Here is a 10,888-nt window from a genome sequence, read left to right as displayed (position 1 = left end):
CTCTCTCTCTCTCTCTCTCTCTCTCTCTCTCTCTCTCTCTCTCTCTCTCTCTCTCTTACTCTCTCAAGTTCCTTGCTGATTGTTTTACCATCTTATGTATTTTGTGGCCCTACTTTCCAATGTCATCCGCCAGCCCTTTTTAGTGTCTTCAGTTATTTTCATTTTCCATCGTAATTTAAATGGTACACTCGACGATCCCTTCACATATGAACAAACACAATTCGCTGCTTTTTCTTTTCTTATGTTATTGTTTCTTCCTCCATATACATATGTTTTTATTTAATTTTTCAAATTGCTCCCCACACCCGCATGAAATTTGAGATGCAAGTGGGAGACAACGAATTTTCTCGACAATAAACGTATACTTTTATCTAGTAAATTTTATTCCGATAAGTACATTTATGCGAATGTCGTCGAAACACTTGACTTTTATCAAGCAACACAATTCGGATGCATTAGTTGTTCGCCATCCAAAAGGGAGAAAAACTGACGACAATGGTATGGATGCAATAAGCATGGAAATTACTGTGAACCAAACTCCATCGGCGACGTCAACTCATAGACAAAGCGATCACTCGCAAGTGCATGTGCATGGGTGAATTTCCGAATGAGCCATTAAAATACTTGGCCTGTCTTTAAAATTAGATGTCAAGTATTATTTTGTGCCATTTACATAGAGGCAAAATGTAACAGAAACATTTCAAATGGAGAGAATGAAACGAACAAACGAAGAAACGAACCATCTTTAAACGGTTCATCGATTAAAAATATTCTCCAACTGATCGGCAAAAACTTCAACTCTTTCGAAGTGAGTCTCTGTTTCGAATGCATTTCAATTCAGTCAATTTTCGCTCGGCAACGATTCAATTTTCCATTTTCGTGGCACAAATAAGCCGGAATAAAGGCAACAAATGAAGTGAATTTCAAAATCAGATGGAAAAAAGGCGAAGAGCGGCAAACAAATGGTTAAATGTAATCGCATTTTCGATGCACTTTTCATTTCAACTCTTGAACAATTTTTTTTTGTCTTGATTTCGTTTGATGTTTTTCTCGCGATTATTTTCAGCAAAATCTTTTTTTACAATCACATTAGTTTTTCGCATGGTTTTTCCTGTGTGCAATGCTATTTTCAAGTATTTCATTTATTTTCTAATGCACTCTCGTGAATTTATTTCCAAAGGATGCATCAACATTTTTCGTTCAAACCGATTTTTACCTCCATTTTTTGTTCGTCGATTTAAATGGTTTACTCTAACCAATTTTTCATGAGTGAGAGAGACTTTGGAGCAATAATTTTCAAAGAGCATGTGAATTTATGAATTCAGTTTCGAGTCACACACACATTTTGTTGGTTTTTAGCCAACGGTGCGCGTTGATGATTTATTCCAAGTGAATTTTCGCGATTCTCTACTTCGGTCGTCGCCTTGATAAATGCTAATTATGATAATTGACGAGATTTATAGATGATTTGAAAAAAAAGCGGTTTTCAAAATGCCCACGAAAACCCGTTTTTTTTTTGTCTTCGTTCCTCCTCGATCACTTATGTGGCCTGTGCCGACGTGGCAGAACAATGTGCATAATGAATCACATTTTTCGGCGCTCGTCAAAAATGAGCACCGAATGTTTGCTCGCCATGAGGCCTTTTTTTTCTCTCGTCCAAATGTTTTGAATATATAAAATGCACTCACTATCCGGGCACAACAAACATGCCACGCACTCACGTGCATATTCACACATTGAACTACACACGAAATGCAAATAATTCAAAGTGCTTTTCAGCGAAATTGTTTTGGGGCTGGTTTTCTCTCTCTCTCTCTCTCTCTATCTTTCATTCGTGGTTGTTTTTTCTTTCGTGTGTCTTTGGTCAACATAAAGAAAATTTTCCATTTATGGAAAAATGCAAAAATGTGGCTTAGATATTTCGAGGCAATTATTTGTGATCAACGACTTTTGGACCATTTTTTTTTTTACTTTTCGGGGCCACCGTTTCCGAAAGAAAAAACGCTGGATTTTCGTTTGTGTTGAACACGAATAGGCCAAAGGAATGGAATGAATGGGGGAAAATGAAGAAATGCTGTCCGATTTCTATTCACTTTGTGCACATAAAAGTGTATGAGAGTCGAAAATGTATTGCATTTGTGTACGGCTAGAGCAAGCGTTTTTGATATGTTGAGCGCTGATTTACCGACGTGGAAACGGATTAGACGCATCAAACCACATAAATATTTTTTCGAACACATTTTTTAAAAAAATAAATAAAAAAAAATAAAGTTATGATTTATATTACGTGCATTCTCATTGGCTACTGAAGGCTAGCGGTTGGTTTTTTTTTTGGACGAATTAAAGGGGAAAAAATAGTAGAGTTTTTCGGCGATGGACTTGCAGATTTGCGCCATGATAACCGACTATGTCTATTAGAAAAAAACACACCAACGAACGGAAAATTATGAAGCGAACAAGAAAAAATGCTCCGCTAATTGCGTATATTTATGAGAGAAATTATGCCAAATTACATATGTTAATATGGATAACGCTATGTGGGGTTTTCTCCTTCTCTGACTTAAATAAACAGTGTCCTGTATGAAATGGACTTTTTTTTAGTATCGGCTAAGTGGTTTCCATTGGTTTTTCCTATCTTCATTCTAATGCAGTGCGAATGACCGTATCGAATGTCTCTTTGGATCAAAATCTAATGATTTTAAATATTAGTAAGTCATTTTTTCAATATGAAATTGGAAATTGGCCATGAGAATTGATAATGAAAATTGCGAATTGAAATTTCAATTTATAATTTTGTAATATCAATTCACTTCCAACGAAAAGATACGGAGGAAAAATCGTCGACAATTTGAATATCCAGGGAAAAACCTCGAAAGATTCAAGATTAATATTGATAAAAAAGTAAGATTAAATTGTCCATGAATGGTTTTTCTTAGTGCATTCAATAACTACGCCAAATTGCAATTAATTTGTAATGAGTTTGGATATTCGAAATTCTTTCTCATTATATTGAAATGTTCAATACAAGCCTTAAAGTTCATTTACAGCTTAAAATTCATAAGAATACAAGAGACAGAACATGATTCGCCAGGACACAAGAAGCAGCTCTCAGACAGTTTTAGTAAAGTGTTGAGCATTTTCATCAAGTGATGGGTGTAACAGACGTTTAAAGTGGTGACGATTTTTTTTTGGTGGTAGTCAGAAATGCAGTGCTATCCAAGCAAAACGAATGGCCAATCAGTGAATTGGTCGCTGATGTATCAATCAACGATACGGCTTTCAGACGACAAAACGAGGGACAAAATCCTCTGGATTTCGTTAATTGAACGATTTTGCGCTCGATGAAAATGCATCCATTCGTTACGATCGAATAAGTTGTTATCCAATAATGTACGTCATCATCATCGTCGTCGAAAAGGGTTGACTTCGGCAAAGAACAAAACTTAAACTCATTCCTCTCTATCCCTCATTTTGTTGTTGTAGCTAATTTCTGGTACATTCACTTAACCAGCAAAAAAAAATGTAATCTTGCAAATTAAAAATCGAAAATAGTAGGCGACTCTCTAAATTGAATCAAGTTTAAGAGAGCACGGAACAACAACAACGTGGGGGAACAAAACTTGCATCAACGAGCACTTTGAAACTAATTTAATCATATTTTTTTCTGCTCTTTTTGTCCGTTCTCTTCGTGACGACAATTTTTCTTCTTCTTCTTCTTCTTCTTCTTCTTCTCTTTTTCGTCTCTGTAACTCATTTCGTTTGTGCGTTTTCTATTCAATTTTCAGATGGCGAACCGATAAAGCTTCCGGATAACTTGGAAAGTTTACCACGTGCTGATCATTTTCCGACTCAACGACATCGCTGGAATACCAATGAGGTGAGTATTTTTTGTGTAATATGCACACAATTTTTTTCTGTTCTTTCTGTATATCGACGAGAAAAGAATGCACGCGCGAGGCACTGAGCGCGCGTGGTCATAGTCGCACTTCGACCAAAGAGTGTGCGAGCTGAAAAAACCAACATACGACCGAGGAAAAAAAGAGACGACATAATTTCAATGACTATCGACTTACTGAAATTGGGTAGTTGAGTTCGTTTGCCAGCATATCGAAAAATCGTAATCGGCCAACCGAACCCAACAAAAAAGACACTTGCCAACCAGAGAAAAAGAGTTGCACACTTTATGGGAATTTTTATAAATCAATTAGCTTAATTAACATTTTTGAACTGGAAAAGCGATTCGAACAAGAGGGCGGGGGGCAGAAAAATAGGCGAACGAAGAACTGAACTGAGTACGACAGAAGGCAGGGTGACAACGGGCAAAGCAGATGATATGGCAAGCAAAGCAGAAAGATACTAGTATCATCTAAATGAAAAGTACTTACGCGAATCTACCAAATTTGTTCACAAAAATAATAAAACGCATGGACGGAAAGAAAAAGCGGTGGAAAACGGAACCGTATTTTTTTTTTTTGTAAGTCATTTGTCATATGCCGGTAGATGAGTGTGGTTGTCCATGCACAACAAGTTGAGTTCAGTGCGATTCGCTTCTTTTTTTCACAGGAGAGAGAAAAAGAGAGACAAAAAAATGTCATTCTGGTCGGAAGCAGCAAAATTCCAGATTCACTGGACGCAACAATAGAGGCGGAGAACTTATAAGAAAGTTAAATAAATTGCAATTACAAACAGATTTTTTTTCTCTCTGTGTGTCTCACTCCCATTCGGGCGCGACTATTCGTGAGCACTCGCTAAAATAAAATACTATCAAAATAAATAACAATGAAAACGGTAGTAAGTATTCGTTTCATTTTTTTTTCAGTCGTCGTTTCGTTCATGTTGTCGTCGTTGTCGTCGTCGATGGCAAATGTGCGTGCTTGCCTTCCCCTTTCCGGATTCGACGAGTAGAATACGTTTTTTATTCACCGATGACTCCTTTTGTAATTCCGTAAATTCATTTATTCAGATTTTCCTTATTTCGATGGGAATCTCGTTTGTATTCGATTTTTTTCTATGTTCGCGCTAATTTCTCACTCGAAAGTCGACGAAAGTTTTTTTCCCTCTTTCTCTCGATCTTGTTTCCCTTTCTCCTTCTCTCCGCTCTTTCTCTATCTCTATCTCTCTCTCTCTCTCTCTCTCTCTCTCTCTCTCTCTCTCTCTCTCTCTTTCTGTATGTATGTTCCTGGTGTTCCTCTGTCTGTGTGTTTTCTCCCTTCGTCTCTATCATTGTTCCATTCCAACGTGCCCAGACCGAAGGCCCGTGTGTTAGGAACCGAGAAATAAAAACACAACCGCCCGAAATTCGAACAATGGCCTCGCCATAAACAAAATTAAAAAGACAAACTTTAAAACAAGATACTATTATCATTTGCATATACGTTATATTTATATGTGTCGAGCGCACTGAAATTGAGCCGAACATACACAGTGTTGAATAATACGAAAATCTCTCTGGTTGTCTGTGCCGTTCTTGCCTTTGGATGGCAATGCATTTGAAAAATTTGTGAACGAAGGATGAGCGCTTGAGCAGCAAGCAACGAAAAGAAAAACGGAATCGCGAATTTAAAATCAAAAACAGTTTGGTTTTTTTTCCACGACTGAAAAAGAAGTGCACAGGATACACATACAGCACACAGCACACAAAACTAACAATTAGTTAAAGTTTGTGCAAGATTGAGAGAGAGAGAGAGAGGGAGAGAGAGTAAATGAATAAATGGAAAAAAACGACGTAACAAATATACAAACAATCAAGCATTTGCATTAGTTGTGTACTTGAACCGAGGCCCGAACAACTTGTCAGATTGGTAAAGGGAACGTGAGCATATGAATAAAAAAAACGCGATCGAACAACAACAGCAACAAAATCAGCCAAAAAACGGAAAACGGCGAAAATAAACACAAATTGTAACTTTCCCAAAGTCAAAAAATAAATACACAACTAAATTTACGAAAATCAAAATGAACGGGAAGCAGCACTCAACAATGAAGACGAATAGAGAGAAAAAAAACCATTCGTCGAATGAACAAGAGAAACGGGGCGCACTCATTATTAGTGCAATTTTGCATATAATGCCAAAGGCCATGGCGCAAACAACACAACAAATTACATTTCAACCCAAAACACAATCATTTCGAATGAAGACGAACAGCACAGAAAAAAAACAGTCAAAAGTTTGCCGAAAATTTCCGTTTCGAAAACTTTGCCGATCCATTTGTGTGTGTATGCGTTTTTTTTCAATGTCTAATTTAGTTAGTTGAAATGATAACTGATTTTCGAATAAAATAAACGGAACTCGTGTGATTGAGCTAATTTTATGGATTTGTTTTTCTGCTTTCAAATGTTTTTGATAGTTGGAAATTGGTTCCTCAGTTTTTCCTCCTTTTTGAAGAAAACAAAAGTAACATTTGTTTCAATTGTCATTCAAACCAGTTTCAACCGACTTCGAATCAAAAGCTTGTTGAATTGTAGGCCAACCAAGCAGCGACTTGTTGGCCATCGATTCAACACAACTGCTTTGCTTCATTTGTTCACACTGGTGAAGTGAATCGATTCACTCTCTAAAAATGATTGTGTGATGTCATTCGGTCGCCGTTCTGTGACAATTGGCACTTAACTCGGCTGCTTTCATTCTTTGCCTATGTTTAACACAAGTAAATTTACCTCTTCGATCGGCGGTTTTCATTTCCTTTGCACGACTATTTCTGACTCTTTGCACGGCCATTTTTTTAATTCTTGCAAATGGAGTTTGTTTGCAATTTCAAGGCGGTTTTCCTGTTCAAAAGCAAATGTACTAGATGGCTATACGACATACAATCGTTGATGGATGCATTTGAATGACGGAACTCGTTTTTGAATCGATTTTTTGCAGCGATCAAACGTGGAATGAAAAAGGCTCCCATTTTTGGTTGTTCAGTACAAAAAGTCTTGAGTAAATATGAATTCCGAAAGGTTTAGGTAAACATTTCGAAAAATGAATGAATAAAATCGCGTTAGAAGAAGACTCCACCAGCATTGTGTACGTTTATGATGGAGTGCTTTGGAAAGGCGTGTGATGACGGTATTCCAATCCCGAACAGACCAAGAAATTACCGTTCTCAGTACATTCGCTCTTATTATCTTAGTATCTTCTCCTCTACTTCCATTCAGTGCTGGTCTTCTCTCTTTTATCCTCATACGCTCAGTAAATTTCCTCTCCCGCTCTCTCCTTCTCTTGAAAGATGTCGAAAAAAAGAAAAATCCAGAACAAATAATGTTTTTTTTTCGGTGTGGATCGTAGAAAAACTTTTATGAGCCACATAAATGCAATTCACGGAAAGCGACATATTGTCGTCTACATAACTCATCAGCACCCAAAAGTCTCTTTCTCGCATTGTTACATGTTCGATGTTGTGTATGTGTGGTGTTGGTACTTCATGTTGTCGCCCTCTGTACATTTTACCCGGCTTTTATGAATGACCCGTCTTCTCTCTCCCAAAATACATTTTATTCATTTGGTGGACGAACACGCTGTTTATTTTCTTTTTCTCTTGTTTATTTCTTGTTGTGAGCGACCGGCTCCCGCGTCCATGCCTAAGCACCACACATTCTCTTCCACTGTTTGTGCATGGATAGTTGTGTCTCTGGTTATTTTTATTGCTTTTTATGCTATGCTTCTGTCGTTTTGTTTCTTCTTTTCCGCTCTCTCTCTCTCTCTCTCTCTCTCTCTCTCTCTCTCTGTGACTTCTTCAGTACATTTCTTTTCTTGTGTCTACTCTCCTCAGCAGTCGCTTGCTCAGTGTCACTTTTTTGTCATATTTTGCCATCTTCATATGCACAATTTTATTGTGTTGCTTTTTCCTCTGACCATTTCGAGTTTAGTGAGCGCGCGTTTGGTAGCTATTGCAGTTTAGGTGCTTTATTTTTGCTGCGCTGGTAGAGTTGTTTTGTCGTTCGTGTCTGAAAATGTCTTGGGGGAAAATTCGCACTTGTTGAGACAAAGATGAAACAAACAGACCCGATTATTGTCGTAGATGTTGTTCATGGCCATTTGCTTCCATTTTTTTCATGCCGCTATTTTTGCTCTCTCTTTCTCTCTCTCTCTCTCTTTTTCTCTCTACTTCCATTCCTCTGTGTCTCTCAGAGAACCTCAAACTTTGCATTCGGTCAATCGTATTTACGGCTTATTCCAAGAGTTTTTCTCGCTTCTTCAGACTTTAAAACTTTTGAAATGCGTTCAAGTCCGAGTGGCTGCCGATCGGTTCAATCAATTTAAATCGAACTGATGACTCAAGTTATGCGAAAAATTATTACTTTTCTCTGTCTCTCGATTCGTTTTTTTTTCTCCAAATCTTTTGTATGTTTTTCGATGATTGTTAACACATAGTCAATTGAATGCCAATTTCAGTGTTTCAAGCCACAGTTCGGAATGCCGAACGCTGTGCCATTGGATCAAAAGTCAAAGTAAGCCATGTAAAGAAAACAGAAGTCGAAACAGTGCTTCAGCACGCAGCTTCAGACTCAATGGTATATTATGCAATCCATGGCCGCTGACAACAACGTAAATACCATGACCTTTCTCGCACTCTCACTCACACACACTTGGCTTCCTGCTCAGCTCGACTCGAAACAAAACAATTGCTAGAAATAGCAAAACGAAAATCTGTCGAAACAAACGAGCACGTGTTACTTCTATCCACGATAAAACTCGGCCAAAACAAGAACCATAGTAGCAGAATTGTGAGCTAAGTGAAACTTGATAAGAACTCGATATTATTTATTGCATTTGGATTGACATGAACGAGGAAGTCAATGGAATGAGTTCGCAAACTGGATTTTCGGCCGTAGCAAATCACTGTTAATCGAAATCACAAGCACACTGTTCTGGTTGAGCCAATGCGTGCAAATCATATCAAAACGAAAAACTCAAACTGTAATCGCTTCATTTCCAGTTCTCATTCTCATTCTCTCTCTCTCTCTCTCCCTCTCTCTCTCTCTCTCTCTCTCTCTCTCTCTCTCTCTCTCTCTCTCTTTCTCTCTCTCTCTCTCTTTCGAAAACTGACCAAGTTTTTGATTTTGTTCATCATTGATTTCAATATATGGAAACGAATCGTGTGCTTTCCCGAGTTTAATTCTCTGTGCGCTCGTCTCGCCGCTTTGAGATTTCGGCCAAACGTGTTGTTGTTGAATTGTTCGGGTGAGTTTCTTCGGCTCTTCGAATGATGCAATAAAAATAAACTCCTAAATCGATATCACAAAATGGTTTTTGTGTTCTCGTGGGTCGGAAATAGAAACACAATGTTGGCCAAAGTCACACACAGTGTCGACACATTCACACGACACAACGAGCAAATAAAGACAAAGAGAAGAAAGCAGCACACACACGCGAGAGCGGGAGAGAGAGAGCGAGTAGAAGAAACGAGAGCGAACGGACATAAGTAATGAAAAAGAATAGAAACGGAAATGGATAATAGTTATGAGACAGTTGTTGAACGAAAGTCAACTTGGTGGAAAGTTTTTTTTCTTCTGCTGAATTTTTTTTCCTTTCGTTCTTTCGTTTTTGGCTGGACAAGAATCGAGTTCGAGGTATGGGTTGGCTGGTTAAAGTGTACTTGGGCTATTTATGCGTTGCTCGCATAACTTTATGATTGTATGCAAAACCGGTTGTGCCAATGGGCTGCGAACGATGAAAACGCAAAATGAATATTTTTTTTCGCTTTTATGGCCATTTCTTCTCTCGGCCCAAAACTTTCTGCTGAAACACTCTCTTCAGTGTTTGTTCGGTCACAATGACGCCCACCAATCCAAACTCTATGTCCCATCAATGAATTGCGTGCAAATGGCGGTGTATGTGTGTGTGTGCATTCGATGCGATTCAATCCAAAAACTGAGTTTCTTTTATGAAACTGACTTTTTGCTGCTGCTGGTAGAGGCAGTGGTGGTTATTATTACGCTTACTCTTTTTTTCCAACGTACAAAGTCGGTTCGATTTGCAATTTCCAAGTGACCATCGCCTGTGGGGGAAAATGTAGTGATTTGCATTTTAGCAATAACAATAAATTCCATTGAAAATCATAATAAAAGGGGCGCTCGATTCCGTCAACCGAATGGCAATTCTAATTGTAAAGTGAACGATTGGAAAAACACACAAATGTCAGGGTGTATGGCGGTTCTGGTGATGGTTTTCTATCCATTTTGCCACAACTATGAAGGCATTAACGGTCTTAATGATGGGAATAACATGTGATTAAACTGAATGAACTCGTGTTCGTTCCACTGGCACCGACAAAAATGCTTTATCGCACATTTTATGTGTGCGTTTTGCATTTGAATTCGCGCGACCGAATCGATCCTCTTTTACTCGACAACACCGTACCGGGCTAATGTTTGCATGCTTTATGTAAAGTAATAGCCAAAAATGACATATTCAGTGCACATAATTCGCGCGGGAGCATCATCTCTATGATATATTCCATAAAATCAAATTCACTTTATGTCCGTGATTTTTTATTCATATCGTGTGAGAAAAAAAGGAGCAAAATTGAGAGCAATAAAAATGCCGTGTTTTTGTGTGCACTGTGCATTGGGATTAGATCGACTTCGTTTATTCCCACTCTACTTTCATTGTGTTTTCCATCTCATTTTTACTCTTTTGTCCCCATTCTTTCGTGTTTACTCTGCCGCTTTCGATTTATTTTACTCTTTCATCCTCAATTTGACTCCGTCGCTCTCGTTCACTCAGTATCGCTGTTACTTCACTTTATTCACTTGCACTAACTCCCTTCGCAGCCAATACGCCCGCGAAATATACTCGGTTTAAAAACTCAACTCGCCGAATAAATAATACAATATAATAAAAAAGACAGATTGCCTAATGTCTACTTAAAAGCGAATTCGCTGTATGCTAACGTTGTC

General features: G+C 38.1%; 1 protein-coding gene across 5 annotated transcripts in view; it reads left to right on the top strand.

The window, feature by feature from the left end:
- Positions 1-10,888, top strand: part of LOC129575820 (calmodulin-binding transcription activator 1) — a 222,118-nt gene that overhangs the window by 172,283 nt on the left and 38,947 nt on the right. For all 5 annotated transcript variants that reach the window (XM_055459915.1, XM_055459916.1, XM_055459912.1 and 2 more), the window contains exon 6: positions 3,786-3,877. In XM_055459915.1, coding sequence (XP_055315890.1) covers positions 3,786-3,877 — 92 coding nt within the window. The remainder of the gene's footprint in view (positions 1-3,785; positions 3,878-10,888) is intronic.

Source organism: Sitodiplosis mosellana, unplaced genomic scaffold (assembly GCF_009176505.1).
Source record: "Sitodiplosis mosellana isolate CC-2019 unplaced genomic scaffold, AAFC_SMos_1.0 Smas_scaffold_6170, whole genome shotgun sequence".
Lineage (NCBI taxonomy): Eukaryota > Metazoa > Arthropoda > Insecta > Diptera > Cecidomyiidae > Sitodiplosis > Sitodiplosis mosellana.
This window is presented reverse-complemented; position numbering and strand designations above follow the sequence as displayed.